At 37.9% G+C, this 17961-nt stretch overlaps 2 protein-coding genes across 2 annotated transcripts; both read left to right on the forward strand.

Moving 5' to 3' along the window:
• Positions 1 to 675: 675 nt before the first annotated feature.
• On the forward strand, positions 676 to 5395 carry LOC120471791 (protein FAM98A). The gene is made up of 8 exons (XM_039661710.2): positions 676 to 776; positions 873 to 979; positions 1222 to 1344; positions 1435 to 1700; positions 3047 to 3127; positions 3215 to 3331; positions 3406 to 3549; positions 4951 to 5395. The coding sequence occupies exons 1-8, from the start codon at positions 733 to 735 to the stop codon at positions 5107 to 5109; spliced, it is 1041 nt and encodes a 346-aa protein (XP_039517644.2). The 5' UTR covers positions 676 to 732; the 3' UTR covers positions 5110 to 5395.
• A 708-nt stretch (positions 5396 to 6103) lies between these two features.
• On the forward strand, positions 6104 to 15509 carry gas2l2 (growth arrest specific 2 like 2). The gene is made up of 6 exons (XM_039661772.2): positions 6104 to 6757; positions 8180 to 8409; positions 10018 to 10125; positions 10337 to 10433; positions 11973 to 12231; positions 13731 to 15509. Exons 1-6 carry the CDS (start codon positions 6406 to 6408, stop codon positions 15313 to 15315), a joined length of 2631 nt encoding a protein of 876 aa, XP_039517706.2. The 5' UTR covers positions 6104 to 6405; the 3' UTR covers positions 15316 to 15509.
• The last annotated feature ends 2452 nt before the right edge of the window (positions 15510 to 17961 follow it).

The raw sequence follows: 17961 nt of genomic DNA on the forward strand, positions 1-17961 counted from the left end.
TGCAGCCATGTCCGTGAACTTACGTTGGTTTCATTACATACATACATGTGTTTCTTTCTTTTTTACAGTCTGGTTCACAAATCACATTCATATAAAACAACGTAAACGTGTGTGTCAAATACAACACATTTCCTTTTTATTCTGGGACTAAGTCTTAGCCTTTTTATTCTGGGACTATTCTGGGAAAATATATGTTTAAAGCACTTTTAGTAATTCACAGAGAACAAAGGAATGGGTGAAATGAATGTAGATCAATTTTTTGCTTAAATAAAATAAAAACTTTGAGTTAAATACATTATATTTCGTCCCAGTTACAATAACCATAAACTGGGATTAGTGCGAAAATAAATGGCACTTTAAATATTTCTAATATTTTGTACATACAATGTTTGTTTATTACGAAAAGAGAGACTTCTCTACTTGTATTTGTTTTTGTATTGTACGGTTTATTTATTTATTTGCGAGCAAAAAAAGAATCAAGACGATAGATCCGTGTGAATCATAAGCAATACCAATATTTTTCTTATCTTGTTGATAAGTTTAGAACTTATGGTTTAGAGCCGTTTAGAACCAAAGGAATCTGTCCGTTTCGATCGATCGATTCAAAATTCGATCGATTAATTTCGTCTAGAAATAGGTTATCTGCAGAGAGACTACTACTGCCTTGTTTTAATTTAACAGTCGTCAATGCTGAACAAGGAAGTACCATAGACAGTAAATGGAAAGTACACTATGGAGAGAGATACTGGTGCAATCGCTTTAATTAAAGCTCTTGGGTGAGTAGCGCTAAAATAAACAGCGATATAAAAAAATATGTATTATTCTTGTCAAGATAATAACAATCACAGCTGTTTAATTTTTATATTGCACAGGTATAAGAGCAGAGAGTGCTTGAAGAAATGCAAATGTGACGAATTGCCTTGCCCTTTGCTCACCTGGTTGGTCTCAGAACTAAGAGAAAGTTTTCCCGATGCTCCAGGTAACATAACCGAATCCAGTCAAGTCCCATGTTACAAGCTTTCCATCCATGTTCGTTTGTTTTGCACATATCATATTTAAATGATTAGACCTACACTTTGAAATTTAAGAATAATGTAAATTTAGTTTTAATTCTAGGCCGGGATTAAAAATTAAAATGTTTTTCGTGCCTATAAGACAATATTTTGCACTACTTTTTGTTGTTGTTGCTGGTATTATGCATAAAATCTATCTGTGCTTCAGGACGAAGAGTTGGTGGTGCAGTTCTGGTCGGAGAGTTGAGGGAGATGCTGAAGGAGATGTCCTGTCCTCAAAAATCTCTTATATCGGAGCACCTTAGCCCACTTCTGTTGTTCAGAGTGACTGGTAAGGTAGGGAGGTGATAGATGTTCTCATTTGTGCATTTCTAAGATATTCTGTGAAGAGCTACTATGCATATTATCGTTCAATTCACAGAGTATTTGGTGTCAGAGTTGATGGCAGCCCGTATGCTGACGTACAGAGAGAGCCATCCAGAAGATGCAGATCCGAATTGTGAGACAAATGGCAAAGAGCAAAGAAAACGGGAGAGTCTTACTATGGGAAATGAAGACGAGCATCAGGAAACCAGTCAAGTGGAAGAGGATAAAACTAATTGGAAAGAAGTAAATAAGAGTCTGGCAGAGCTGTTCCAGACTCTTGGCATGGAAACAGCTTCTCAGATGAGTGATGCCTGTACAGAGGTAAGAAACAGATCACCACTGAATGTCTAGTAATTAGGTACACTCTTAAAAATATGTTCCAAATGGGGGTTTTCACAAGAAGCCTTTTAAAGGGTTACTCACTCTTGTGCCGTTCCAAACCCGTAAGACTTTCGTTTATCTTTGGAACACAAAAGAAGAACTTTTTTAATGAAATCTTAGAGCTTTCTGTCCCTCTGTTGACACTCGATCACTTTATACGACGCAACTACCACTTTGATGATTTATAAAGTTCATAAAGAGATTGTACAACTAAACCATATGAATTGAGCAGTTTAGTCCAATTCTATTGAAGAGACTTGATCACTTTATATGATGAACAGATTAAATTTAGGCTTTTATTCACATAAATATTCACATCAAATCACACATCAGTTGTGGTAAACGGAAGCTCAAGTGTGTTTGTTTTATGCGCGAGAGGTTCATTCTCGTGTTACACTGCACGTTTGAGCTTCTGCGAGAACCAATGAGGTTTGTTTCTCGAGTGTAAAACACGTTCGGCTGAGCCTCTGTTTATATTCCCTGATCAATGTTTAAATGTGAATAAAACCTAAATTAAATCATTTCATCATACAAAGCGATTGAGTCTCTTTTGAAAATTTGGACTAAACCGCTCAATTCATATGGTTTATCAACTTTTTAAATCATCAAAGTGGTAGTTGTGTATCTGTCAATGGAGGGACAGATCTTCATTTGTGTTCTGAAGATCAACAAAAGTCTTACGGTTTCTGAATGACGTGAGGGTGAGTAATTAATGACAGAATTTTAATTTTTGGGTGAATTAAGCCTTTTAGGATCCCAAAGAACATTTCAGTGAACCATTTCTGTTCTTTAAGTTGGCATGTAATGGAAGTTGTGAAGACTTTTCTTCCCTATTGTGACATTCGAATGAGAAAAAAAGGTAGGGCAGGACTTGATTTTGTCCATCAGGTATTGATTGTATGGTTGTTGTTTGCTATCGCTGTGATGTCATGTGAGTGACAGGTTCTCGCGCCAGTAAACGCATCATCAGTGAAGAGAAGAGGGAGTGGAAGTTATTTTATTAAATTTTGATTAAATATTATGAGGGCACAAAATAAAAAATGATGTGGATGGTAAATCCGTTCTAATAAATACGACAATATTCTATATAAATATAAATAAGAATTGTCCATTTTGACTTCATGGTGACTTTAAAAGAACCATTTTTTTTCTTAGTTTAAAAAGCACATTAATAATCTCCAAAGAACCTTTTTCCACTATAAAAATCCTTTTTTGAAATTTTAATTTCGCTATATATTTATATATGTTTATTTTTTACATAATACGAGCTTCATTCATTCATTCAGGTGGAGTCACGGCTGACATCACTTCCAGAGGGTGAATTTCCAGAAGCGTTACTGAATACCAATCTGAACTCTGAGCAATGGGTATGTATTACAAAAAAAGTTTCATTTGACCTATTTGAGAACTCTATTCCATAACAAATATTTTTACAATTTTTTTTTCACCTTTAGAAAAAGATTGATGACATCAACAGAGCTCTCTGTAAGGATTATGAGTGTCGGCGCCAAATGATTATCAAGCGTTTTTATGTCACACTACAATCATTTGCTTGGGGAGAGAGGGGGAAGGTACTAAGATTTCTTTTTTGCAAACCTTCAAGTATGTATTGAAATATTGGTTTCACGATCCCTTTTCTTTTAAGGAACGCAGTGCTGTGCTTTCTTCCATGGCCCCCTTTTCATATTCTCCCGAGTCGTGTGTCTCCATTGCTAAGCTGTTGGCGACCAGAGAGGACGAGTCTCGCATTAGGCCAGTTAAAGCAGGGCCTTCAACAGCTGTTCACAAGGTGCCCTTCACCAAAGTTTTGCTTGTAACAAGAATTTTTCTCTAGCATCCCGTGCATTAAATTTAGTAAGGGGAAATTACATAATAAAAGATATAAAGGGGTAATTCACCACTGGAAAAATGGGCTTTCATTAAAGTTTGTCTGTCTATGTGCTAGAACTGCCAAGGTGAAAACATTTTAGAAATCGATGCTACTGGGCATGTAGCCAACCAAGGCCACTCCTAGTCTTCTCCTATTGGATAGGCTTGACCAGAGTTAAATAGAGTGCCGAAGTGATGACGTCACTTTGTAGAAAAGCTATGCATTTTTCCCATAGACTTTTGGAAAATCGCAAAAAATAAGATCTGTGTTTAACAAAGAGTTGTGACCCTTATACGTTTTGTCTGTCAAGATATTCTTTACAAGTTAATTCAAAATTGATCAATTTTGAAGCCTATATAAAGTTTTTAAAAAACACAAGCAGACACAATAAAGTTTAAAAAACCACAAGCAGATGAAAACGTGAAAATATTTAGAGGCTTTGTTCACCACAGACCTTATTTCAGGTGATTTAGCAAAAACCCATTCAAAAATCCCATAGAGTTTAGAGCGAGGGAACCGGGAGTGCTAAAATGCTAACTCACTTCCGCGTTTTGGCCTACAGAGTGACGTCGTAACTTCTGCATTCTATACCTTGCTTGAGTAGGAAATGCTTCGTAGCAAATTGTAAATATGGAGAGAACACTGCAATGAAAAATTAGGAAAACCTCTGTGTTTGTAGTTTCCATTTGAAACTGGATGACTGCGAAACCAGAGTTTTTGAGCGAAGCAAGAGGAAAAAAAACTGCTATTTCGCCAGTTAATTAAGAAGAAAGTGATGAATTACTTTCTTTTTCGCCGCTTATTGCACTTCACATCTTAAATGCATCACACATGTCAAAATGCCAGTCTTTGCGAGTATTCAGTGAGTTAAATGAACGTAAACAGAGAAAGAAAACGCATGTGACTGCAGCTTAATATACCTTCTGCAAAATTATCATGTATTAAAAATATCTAAATGGCATTTTTTTCCGAAGGTATCAATGTCAAAATTGTGGCTAGTAACTTCAGAAAACCATTAGCCACAGTGGCTGGTGAGCAAAAAAGTTAATGTCAAGCCCTGTTGTTAGTAAGCCTCTGTCAATCTGACTGTTTTGGATACAAAAATGCAAAAGTACAATCTGTAGTTTTCACGAAAGCTCTGGAGCTGTCAATAGTCCGTTGAATTATGCATGTTGCTGACAAATAGATATGAATTTCTCGGTCCAGGTCAGACGCAGAGAGAGTAAACATTGTTCATTTACATATACTTCCGGCATTGTAAGCTGGTTGAAAATCTGTGAACTTGTACTATTTATTTATACAAAACATGTGTTTCTGAAGGTACTAATGGGCAGTGTCCCAGACAGAGGGGGACGTCCAGGAGAGATTGAGCCACCGATGCCCAGCTTCACTGGCCGCAGTGAGGGAGGAGGTGGTGGTCAGCATAGAAAGAGAAGACGAGAATATTCAGGAAAGAAGAAGAAAAATAAAGAAAATTAGTGGTTTGTTTTTTAGTGCTAGTTTTGTAACTACCACAACACAAAGAGCTTATTTTAAGCAATATTTCTCAGTAACATGAATGATCATGGAATATGCTTATAGATTAAAAAATGAACGCTTATTTATTATTTCAAAACACTTAATGGACAAATTTAATTTGATGAACAAAAATGTTAGTTCATTTCAATGAAATGTATAAATATGAATTGCTACAAGCTGTATTTTATTTTCACAACCAAGATCTATGATATTATTAAAGGCAATTATGTTGCAATTATGAGAACAACATTTTCTCTTTTAACTCTTTTTTTTTCTTGTTACATTTGCATCATTAGTTTAGCATGTCATTGTTTCTTTTTTTACATCTGCATTTTTCAGTGACAGTTCATTCAATGACTACTACTAACATTCTTCTAGCTTTTAGCAATACAATATTTTAAGACCTAATTTGAGTTTTAATTGAGTACATATGTGTGAAAATATGGGTAACACTTTAGAATACGGTTCCTTCATTAATGAATAACTACTCAAGAACCAATGATATTAACTATCTAGTAACTATTATTAACTAATAAGAAACTCTGATTAAGGAACTAGTAAGTAATAGCGCACAGATGAAAGTGGTAATTCACTATTATTAACTAATCAATAACTACTATTTTTGAATGATTCCCAGAGAACTACTGAAAATGTTTATTCACAAACGTCATCAGAGAAGTGAAGGGGGGGGGGTTATTTTGTTTTTAAAAATTATGATATTATTATTAAAATAATAATGATGATGTGCACGGATAAATCATTTATTTTTAAAAATGCTGCAGTATTCCATATAAAATAATTGTTACTTTTGGGATAATAGGGATAGTTTCAACAATATTAATGTTATTGTTATAATATTCCTCAGTACTTTGGTGTTTATTATTAATGTGTTTGCCGTAAGGAGTTGAATTTATGGGCAGTAAATGGTTAACTGGAGTGTTTGGATTAAGACGCCATCTGGTAACCAAGGACGATACCTCGCTCACACACCCTGACAACATTAAAAAAGCGCTGAAACTTTGCAACACAACACTGCACAACGTTTCATTTCACGCACTTATATCTACACTAAGTTTAGGACGGAAATAAGTGTTTGGAGTCGATGAATCGAGTTTAAACTTTTATACTGTTTCGTTGTCACACAATGCTGCTAATTCGACCGTATTTTTTTATGCGAGTCTTATTTTTCCCCTTACAACACTGGAACATTTAAATGTGTTTTTGAGTCTATTACATTGATTTGATTCAATCCAAGCCATGTCTGGAATTCAGCATGCGTCCAATCAAAGCATCAAGCCTTTCAAATCCGGAGAGGAATATCTCTATGCCATGAAAGAAGACCTGGCAGAATGGCTGGGAGATTTATACAACATGGGTATTGACGTAAATAATATTATGGAGGTGTTGGAAACAGGTGCGCTTCTGTGTGCTCATGCTAATAACGTGACACGAGTGGCGGATGAGTTTCTGAAGAAGAGCGGAACCACTGAGATCCAACTACCCGCTTCTGGAGTCACTTTCGTCAGCTCTGCACATCCAACAACATTCCTGGCCCGGGATAATGTGACGAATTTCATAAACTGGTGTCGAAAAGAGATGAGCATTCCTGGTACGTTTGATTATTTTACATGTATATGTGACGTTTTATATTTGTCGAATTATCACTTTATCACATAAAAACCGCTTGATAGAAAATCACTTGTTTGCAATTCAGACACTTACCTCTAGAGAGTGCTGTGAGCTCACACTAGTCGCGAAGCTTGTCAAGTGTTCGGCCTGTTTGCTCAAATTTAGTCATTCCCAGGGACAGGTTTTACACATATTGAAGTTAAAAGTACATTCGATATCTTTAAAATCATGTATACTCACATGCGAGGAAGACTCCAGTCATAACAATAGGCTTTACATGCAGTCTTATGGGCATCACATGACCAATAGAATCCTTCTTCTTCAGTGTTGGGGACATACGTTACTTTTTCTAGGCTGGGCTGGGCATGCTCGTTTGTTTCTTATTAAAAACAAACAAACAAACTAACGAATAAAAGTTATATTTTTGCAAATAAACATATATATATATATAAACAAATAAGAGCTTTCATTTCACAGTGAAATGCAAATTCACACATGTACAGTAAAAACAATCACAAGCTGTGCTGCCATTCGGGATAGCAGAAGAATAGTAAACGGAGACGAAATTTCAACACAATTTCTTTATATATAAATATCTATCTTTATATATGTTTAACAAGTCATTTTTGTTTATTGGTATGGTTTAATTGAATTATTAAAGGTCAGCAGCAAAGACATTGCTTAATGAAGTGACATTAAATACACCAAGTATTTTTGTGTTACCGTAGTTAACATATTTAATTTGAATGTTTTTATTAATTTTGAAGAATACTGAATCTGTTTTGTGTAAGTGAGATGACTAAATGCATGCTCACATTTATTCTAGAACTACAATAACCATCATATTTACATTATATTGCGCACACAACAACTGGATTTTCTCCTGATTTAACTCAACATGGAAACAAGAGAGGGGACTTATTTGAGAAAGTAAAGCTGATATTTTGTTGTAAATGTAAAAAATAATAAATCACTTTTCTCGTTACTTGAAAAAAGTAATCTGATTACGTAACTCATGTTACTTGTAGTACATAACCCCATCGCTGTTCTTCTTTCTATAGCCTACAATGATAGCTAATTCGAACGAATTAACTCATTTTCTAGCCTATAATGATATAAAGTAACTGAAACTTTGCTGTTGCTTGTTGTTGCATCTTTTTTTATACAGGCAAGTCATTAAGAACAAGTTCTTATTTACAATGGTGGCCTGACAAGTGGAATAACCACTTAGGGAAAGGAAAGGAATAGGCTAAAGACAGTACATTAGAAAGAAAACAGTACATTAGACAGAAACTTACAAGTTGTCAGTAAAAGTCTAAGACATCTGTTATATAGATCAGCGCAACAAAATCAAAATGTTCTCTGTTTTCTGTTACCTTCTTAAACTCTACCCCCACTGCAGACGTACTGATGTTCGAGACAGACGACCTTGTCCTGCGTAAGAATGAGAAGAATTTTGTGCTGTGCCTTCTTGAGGTGGCCAGACGGGCCTCTCGTTTCGGCATGGCTTCGCCGGTCCTCATTCAGCTGGAGCAGGAGATCGAGGAGGAGATTCGTGGGGAGATGGAGGACTTGCCTGCTCAGCCCAAACCACAGAGGCGCTTGATAAACATCCAGAACCTGGATGAGATGGTGCTGCATCAAAGATCAAATTCATGTTTACTGATGTGCAGAAGGCATTGGATTTTAATTCAGAATTGAATCTAAATTAAGCAATTTTTGCATAAAATGTGGATTAAAATGGTGAATCTCACGAAACTTATTTTGTATTCCGCTGCAAATTCAAATGAAATCAAAAACTGCATAATGAAAAGAAAAATAGCAACTTTAATATTTTTGCATTGTAACATGTTTGACAAAAATTGAGCACAGCATAAAAGTTAAGAGCTATTTATTATAAAAATTGTAAAGAATTTTTACAATTTGGAAAAATTGTATTTAAAAAATTTGAATTATTTTGAATAAAAAAATGCCTTCCAGACAGTTGTTTTTTTTAACTTTTTTAAATAATTTTTGATTACACTAATGAGAATTTAAAGGGATAGTTCACTTTGAAATTCATTTTTGATATGTTTTAGCTTACCTCAAGGGCAGTATTTTCAATTTTGATATTTTTAGGTCAAACCGTCCTTGTCTGTCAGTCATATAATGCAGGTCTATGGTCACCACCTCAAAGAGCATGCACAGAGAAGTCCAAATTAAAAATGATTTAATGACTCATAACACACTGATGGGCTAAGACACGAAACAAGCGGTTTGTGTGAGAAAACGAACAGTATTAATATCGTTTTTACACAGCCACAAAGTGCTCGCGCCCTCAGATCACTTGGACATGGCTGTGGTTACAAGAGGTAAAAACGATATAAATACTGTTAGCTTTCTCACACAAACCGCTCGGTTCGTGTCTTCGTCCATCAATGTGGACTTACATTTACGAATCATTAAATCATGTTTAATTTGGACTTCTCTGTGCATGCTCTTTGAGGTGGTGACCATAGACCTGCATTATATGACTGACAAGAACGGTTTGACCTAAAAATATCAAAATTGAAAATACTGCGGAAACAAAGACACCTACATCTTGGATGCCCTAGCTAGAACATACCAAAAATGTATTTCAAAGTGAACTATCCCTTTAAATGGGGTGAAATGTGCTACATTTTAAAAGTAAAAAGTCAGTGGTCCTAAAATGTTCCAAATCAAAGAGATAATGTTTTATTTTTTTCACCATTGCTGTCTAATCACTAGTGATCATTGAACATTTCATGTTTGTTGTTAGTAATAATTCAATTAGCAGATGATCTAATTTAATCTAAAGCGACTTGCCTATAATAAGTACACAAGCAATCTGTAATTAAGTGCTTTGTAATGTTGGCAGCTCATCATTTCCAGTGATTGAACCACCAACCTTCTAGTTACCAGCTTTAGGCTTTAACCACTACACCACCTGAAGCGCGAACCCCACAGTTATCCAACTGATGTGGCGTTCAAGAGGATGACTTGGAAACTAGGACACCCAAAGGGTCAAAGCTGAACATCCATCTCTATCTACAAGATTCATGCCTCTTTTTAGCATTTAACATGATTTGCAGGATAGGAAAAAAAGAGAACTTTGGATTAGCCTGTCATTTTGATTTGTGGGTCCTCTCCTTTCTGATTTATGAAGGCTTTCAAAGTGGCAGGTTACATCTGCTTAGAATACAATAACGTTTGTGTGTGTATGTGTGTGTGTGTGTGCAGGTCCAGTTTCTGATAAGCCGATGCACTTGTCCATCCCAGTTCCCCATGGTGAAGGTATCAGAGGGCAAATACAGGGTTGGAGACTCCAACACTCTCATATTTGTTCGGGTATATTAAACCTTGTTTTTTTCTTTGTTAATTTAGCATTTTTCTAAGCACTACTGCCCATCTATGCTGGAAAATGTTGATCTATCATAGTCATTAAAATATGTATTTTACTGTCTCGGTAGCTTTGTTGAACATAAATGGAAAAGTATGTTTTCCACATGAGACATGAACATGCTCATACATTTTTATTAAGGTGTCTGTGTGTGTGTAGATTTTGAGGAATCATGTTATGGTGCGAGTGGGCGGAGGATGGGACACCCTGGAGCACTATCTCGACAAACATGATCCCTGCCGCTGCACTTCTCTCAGTACGCTCACAAATACACACCTACAACTACCTACAAAACTTAGCATCAGAAATTATATAAACAGTGAAAGGTTTGTGGTAGTTTATCATTCTCAACCCAGACATTTGTGTGTGAACTTTCCCTTTAAGATTTCTTTGGCATTATAAAGTACATACATTATGATACATTATTGCAATACTGTTTATATAATCTTGACTAATATTTCATCACATCTCAACACATGTACTGTAGTATATGAAAATAACTTAAAGTGCCCCTATTATGCTATTTTAAAGACTCTTAAGTTTGTTTAGGAAGTCTTCTACAATAGGTTTACATGCATCCAAGGTCAAAAAACAAGTTCATTTTCTTATAATATACATTGCAGCATCACTTCTTTTCTCTCAGTATCTGAAACGGTTTGATCAAGGATTTCATCTCTCTTAACCCCTGGGAGCTTCCTCTGCTTTAATTGGTCAGATGGCCCAGTCTGTTGTGATTGGTCTACAGATTACAGTGTGTGTCGAAAACAAAACGTTATTACCAAGGGGGTAATCCATCAGCCACGACAATGTATAAAAGGCTCCATTACTTTGTATGTTACGTTATGGCCACGTAGAAGCCGTTCTTGTAAAAATTGCGTCATACCCACTCGACTGTCCGTCGCACAGTAGAAAAGTTACCGTATAGACAGGAGGAGAAGCTCGCACAGCCTCGCAGGCAATCTTTTACTGTCTAAAGTCAGCCCATGGCATAGATAGAAGCAAAATGACAAAATAATTAATCAGAATACTTACCAAAAGTTGCTCCAGGTCGCGCTTCGCCGTCTTGCCACAGCTACACAGTGATTTTTTTTTTTCCCTAGGAAAGTAGGGGAAGACTCATAAATGGTATTAACCCCAGTGACGGGTAGGTTTAGGGATGGGGTTGGGGTAGGTCATATATTTATATATACAGTAATGTGACGTTAAGTCAACGGCGTTCATAAACACGCTGAAAAGCGATTATGCGGGTTGATAGCACGTCAAAAATGGAAATACGAATTGGCGTGTCATACATATGCCATTTCATGAGATCAGTCTGTATCTGAATTTAAGTTAAACTGCTGTGGTATCATTTTAAAAATGAATTTTAACCACGACTTTTCACACCCCTTTAGAAGTGCAAGTTCGCAGAACAGAAAAGCGTCTTCTCAACCCAAGCCAAACTCTTCCACGCCTCAGCTACACCTTCAAAGTAGATGTTGTTTGTAGACTACCAATGAACTCCATAATGCAAATGGGTTACAAACCTATGTAGGTTCATGCAAAAGTAAGACTGGAATTACTGACGACTCATTTCAGGCGGTTCAGAATTAATTTTCTTGTAGGAGACAATGACTCTATTTGTCATGCACTTTGATCTTTGAAACTTTGCAGACCTGTTATATTCCCAAACAGCTATAGAGCACTCTACATGAAAGGTATTATCCAAAAAAAGCATAATAGGGGCACTTTAAGGAATTGGATCAATATTTCCTGGAAAACCTCTTTTATTTTCTCTCTCACACATACATATCAGTCCATAAGTTGACCGCACGCCCAGCTACTCCAGTCCATGAGATCAGGGAGCGGTTGACCACCCCACGACCTGATGCGCAGTGTGCTTCTCAGACCACTCTTATGCTGAGTCGAACGCAGCCCCCTCTTCAGCCAGTTGTCTGGACCCCTTCATCCCCATACCGAGCCCAGAGAGGACGGCACTCTCCTCCACGCTCCTCCTGTTCTCCCGACCCTGAACATCAGCCCACCCGCCGGAGAAACAGCCCCTCTCCTAACAAGTAGGTGCAGTTGGTTTGCTAAGTAGTACCTAAATAACTATTTAACTATTAAAGGAGTAGTTCACTTTAAAAAAAAAAAAAAACTTTTGCTGATAATTTACTCACTCCCATGTCATCCAAGATGTCCACGTCTTTCTTTCACCAGTCGAAAAGAAAACATTCCAGGATTTTTCTCCGTATAATGGACTTCAATGGGAACCAAACGGTTCAAGGTCCAAAAGACACTTTCAGTGCAAACTGTTCAAAGGGCTTTAAACGACACCAGACGACGATTAATGCCTGGTTCAGATTACACAATTTTTTTGTCTGTTACGATAGTCACTGTGTCAGATTATGCGATTTTGACTCCTAAAATCTTGTCGTGACGTGGACAAGACACATGTCAGACTACACGTTGCTTCCTGACCAGTCGCAAGATCGCATGCTGTCTTACGATCGAATCTTGCATCCCGACACCCGTTGTCGTTTATGAATCCCCACGACACCCTACGTCAAACGGATCGAGCCAAAATCGGGCATAAGGGTCTTATCTAGCGAAACGATTGGTCATTTCAAACATAAATAACAAAGTTTTAAGTTTATAAGCTCAAATGCTCGCCTTGCTCTGTTCTGTGATGCGCGTTCATGACTCTCCTGTTCGAACTCGTTCATCAAAATGAACAAATCTTTTCTCGAGTCATTTGGTTTATTCAACGAACGAAATGAACGAATTGACTCAGAAAAAGATTTGTTCATTTTCATGAACTAGTTCGAACAGGAAAGTCACGAACGCGCATCACAGAACTGAGCACAGAGCTTATAGAACTTAAACTTTGTTATTTGTTTTTTTTAAATGAGCGATCGTTTCACTTGATAAGACCCTTATTCATCGTCTGAAATTGTTTAAAGCCCTTTGAACATTTTGCAGTTTGCACTGAAACTGTCTTTTGGACCTTGAACCGTTTGGTTACCAGTAAAGTGCATTATATGGAGAAAAATCCGGGAATGTTTTCATAAAAAACCTTAATTTCTTTTCGACTGAAGAAAGAATGACATGGACATCTTGGATGACATGGGGGTGGGTAAATTTATCAGCATAAGTTTTTTTAAAAGTGAACTACTCCTTTAAAACTGCAGTGTCGGGTCTCTTTTTCAGAATAAAACCAGCAAAAGAGAAGGAAAAGGCTAATGACAATAACTAAAACTCATTTGCATTTACATCCTAATTAAATGTGGTTGAAATCAGTCCCAGACCACCTGCAGATAAACACATGCCAATGCCTGGTGTAAATGAGAGTGGGTCTGCAAATAGGTTGTTGTATGTCCATGAAGTGTCTATTTGAACAAATCCCTTCTGATATGATAAAATGTTTTGTATTATAAATGAGTTTGTATTACCATATGCTTAATTATGTATATTGTTGTCCCTAAATACATGATACTTTTTAACAGCTGTTGAGGAAACAGACTCACTGACCCTAACAAGTCTATGTGTGGGTGTTTTTTCTTCTTCTTTTCAGATTAAGGGAGAGACCGAGTACTCGAGAGTACAATTGTGTTGACAGAAAAGATAGCTTGAAAACAAACTCCTCCAGTAGGACAGGCAGAAACGAAACACGGACGTCACCAACACCTCGTCTGACAAGCAGTCTTCCTCGGGCAACCCATCATCCAACCACACTACAACCTGAGATACAGCGTCCTCAAACACCTCTAGTCCTTCAGAGAAACACCAATCAGATCCAACGCCAGCAAGCACCTGAGAAGAATCTAGGTCAAACCTGGACCAAATCGCAGTTTGTTTCCAAACTGAGACAAAATTCCACCGTTGGAGTAAAAGGACGAGAGAACGAGGACAGAGCGCACCTTGTTTCTGACGTGAAAGAAAGTCCAGGATGGAGTTTTCCTGGAAACACACATTCATATTCCAAACCTCCGAACATCACTATTTATGAGCCAGAGGGCAAACATTTCATCCGCAACTTTTCCCCTTTTAAAGGTATAACAGGGGCCATCTCAGAAGCACAAAACACCAGATCTAGAACTCCAGCTAAGATCTCTCAAGAAGAGTCACCTGGTAAACCGAAAAATATTCTGGATGCAACTGAGAAAGGCCAACTTGAACAAGGAGCTGATAGATCACCCAGCAAGAAGGTACAGCACTTGGCTCTACATGTGCCGAACATTGTGCAGTTTCAGAAGTCTTTAGGCGGTGAAGAGGGAGGAATTGAGACAAGTTATCTCTTCACTCCTCCTCCTCTCAGCCCTTCTCAGGAAGCCATCCTCTACAAGAGCCTAGAGGAGGAAATCTTGTGCAATCTACAGCAGCTAAGCATCGACACAGAAAGCAGCACTAGCTCCGATGAGAAGCATCACGAGACTCCTAAGAATTCGAGAGCGATTCCATCTGACCGCCGTAAAGCCTCCGACAGATCAGCAAGTCTTGATCGGGCTTTTGATGCAGTCATGGCTGAACTCTCTGGTGGCCAAAGGAAGATGGAGAAGGTGTCAGTTGAGAAGTGGATGAACACTCTTCCTAAGGGTCTCCGAGGCAAGGTGGTGGAAGACCACACTACCGCACATCACCTTAAGGTCTCTAAACCTTGCATGACCAGTTCTTGGTCCTCATTGGGATCCAGTATGGATTCAAAGGAGACTGCTGAACTTGGTAAAGTGCCAGTTGACAACTCAAATGTTGAGACCAAAATTCTCCCTGGCAAAGTATCAAATTTAGGAACTGAACATGTAAAAAAGCCCAAGAGTTGTTCAATCAAACAAAGAAGATCCTTAAGGAAGCCAGAGAGAGTGCCATCCTTCTTCAAGCTGAAACTAAAACCCTGTGTGCGACCAAGACGTGACCACAGGTCCGACCGAAAGCCTTCAAAGATCCCAAAACCAGTTTTTTACAAAAGAACAAGCTGCAAAGATGCCAACTCTCAAAACCACAGAGGAAATGATTCCCAACATGGGCCTTTCGGCACAGACAACTCTCGAGGAAACACTTGGGCAAAACCAAAATCTCAGGTCCCAATACCGAGTGAAACAAAGTGCCTAAGAGCAAACAAGGAACCACATGGAGATCAAGATCTGGAAACTTGGGTTTAATCAACGACTCAGACATTTGTAATTTTGGAGTTTACTGAGAATTTGACTACCAATTCAAACAAGCCATATGTTAGTGAGGAACTATTTTACTTGCTATTCAAAAGTAGATTTTTTTTTCCAGAAAGCCTTTAAAAACCTTTACAAAAAGCACAACACTTTCATCAGAGATTAAAGTCACCTTAACCTTAATGAGATACTTTGGTGGTTTGTTGATTAATTTATGCATATTTTGAGTGGAAAGTACATACATTTACTGTATAAAAAAACTAATTGACAACAATAGTTTTAATGCCATTGGTTCTGTCAAATATTGTAAGGGATTTTTGTTATTTTTGTTTACTCTTTAGTGTTTAATGAATTTGTAATTGTTTACTAAATGCACTAAGATGTTTACCAGTTCCAAAGTTAAAGAGATAGCCCCCCCCCCCCTAAAAACAAAATACTTTTATAATTTACTTGCGTTGTTACTAACCTGTATTTCTGCAGAACCCAAAATAAGATGTTTAATCTGTTTTTGTCAATACGATGAAAGTCGATGGGGTCCAAAACAACACTGGAGCTAACTTTTTCATTTTTGGTTTAAATATGCTACATTCAGAGCTCTTTAACATATAATTTGGGTTTGACTTATTATTACACTTTAGATTAAGGTTTTCAACGTAGATTTTCTGAATTTATATACTTTTAATGAGCATTTTTCCTCATTCTCACTCTCGGGCAGTCAGGGGCCTGTAGACGTGACGTATCAGATGTTATTCTTTCATACAATCAGGTGCTCAAGTGATGGAACTTTCCCCATTTAATAAAAACTGATACACTGACATCCGAGCCATGTGAATGTTTGTCACATCATGAATGTCTATGTACAGATACGAATTTGTATATTTTTACATTTTGTAACATGCTGTAAATACACTCACCTAAAAGATTATCAGGAACACCATACTTATACTGAGTTTGGCCCCCTTTCGCCTTCAGAACTGGCTTAATTATACGTGGCATTGATTCAACAAGGTGCTGAAAGCATTCTTTAGAAATGTTGGCCCATATTCAAAGGATATCTTGCAGTTAAATGGAGATTTGTGGGATGCACATCCAGGGCACGAAGCTCCCGTTCCAACACATCCCAAAGATGCTCTGTTGGTTTGAGATCTGGTAACTGTGGGGGCCATTTTAGTACAGTGAACACATTGTCATGTTCAAGAAACCAATTTGAAATGATTCCAGCTTTGTGACATAGTGTATTATCCTGCTGGAAGTAGCCATCAGAGGATGGGGAAATGGTGGCCATAAAGGGATGGACATGGTCAGGAACAATGCTCAGGTAGGCCGTGGCTTTTAAACGATGTCCAATTGGTACTAAGGGGCCTAAAGTGTGCCAAGAAAACATCCCCCACACCATTACACCACCACCACCAGCCTGCACAGTGGTAACAAGGCATGATGGATCCAAGTTCTCATTCATATGCCAAATTCTGACTCTACCATCTGAATGTCTCATCAGACCAGGCAACATTTTTACAGTCTTGTCCAATTTTGGTGAGCTCTTGCAAATTGTAGCCTCTTTTTCCTATTTGTAGTGGAGATGAGTGGTACCTGATGGGGTCTTCTGCTGTTGTAGCCCATCCGCCTCAAGGTTGTGCGTCTTCACAAATGCTTTGCTGCATACCTCGGTTGTAACGAATGGTTATTTCAGTCAAAGTTGCTCTTCTATCAGCTTAAATCAGTCGGCCCATTCTCCTCTGACCTCTAGCATCAACAAGGCATTTTCGCCCACAGGACTGCCGCATACTGGATGTTTTTCCCTTTTAACACCATTCTTTGTAAACCCTAGAAATGGTTGTGCGTGAAAATCCCAGTAACTGAGCAGATTGTGAAATACTACATGGCACCAACAACCATGCCACGCCCAAAATGTCTTGAATCACCTTTTTTTCCCATTCTGACATTCAGTTTGGAGTTTAGGGGATTGTCTTGACAAGGACCACACCCCTAAATGCATTGAATCAACTGCCATGTGATTGGTTGATTAGATAATTGCATTAATGAGAAATTGAACAAGTGTTCCTAATAATTCTTTAGGTGAGTGTACAAGAATGTGTCCCTGTTCGCTGTTTATTCATTTCATCTCCTCCAAGCCTTCCGCTACCATTTCTTCCCTGCCATTTCTAAGTCACCTTGTGCATCCGTGTTTTTGGCTGCAGGTTTTATAAATAACTCTTGGCATAAGTCTGGAGCTAATAATAGCTTCATCAGAACTGCAGCCTGTCACACTACAGCAGCTGTGCTCCCTTGCAACTTTCTTCTCCTTGTACAGTCCCCTTTCATCCCCAGACTCTTGTCAGTGGAGAGGAACGCTTTGAAGATGTCCTCTGAGGACTGTGAGAGCATGATACCGTGAGCACCTCAATTCTGGGGACTTGTGATGAATTTCAGCTTTTTCGAATTTCACTGAATCTCATCCAATTATTGAGAATGAAGTGCTTCCGTTTCTCACGTTACCTGAAATTATTCTTTGATTGTTCAAGGATTAATGAACATTAGTCAGCTTCACCATCGGTGAGCCACAACATCAAGCAATGCCTCACTGATTTCTAAAGTACGTGCTACTTATCACACCTTATTACTGAGTGCGTATAGTGCATT

This window comes from Pimephales promelas, chromosome 4 (assembly GCF_988280905.1).
Source record: "Pimephales promelas chromosome 4, fPimPro1.hap1.1, whole genome shotgun sequence".
Lineage (NCBI taxonomy): Eukaryota > Metazoa > Chordata > Actinopteri > Cypriniformes > Leuciscidae > Pimephales > Pimephales promelas.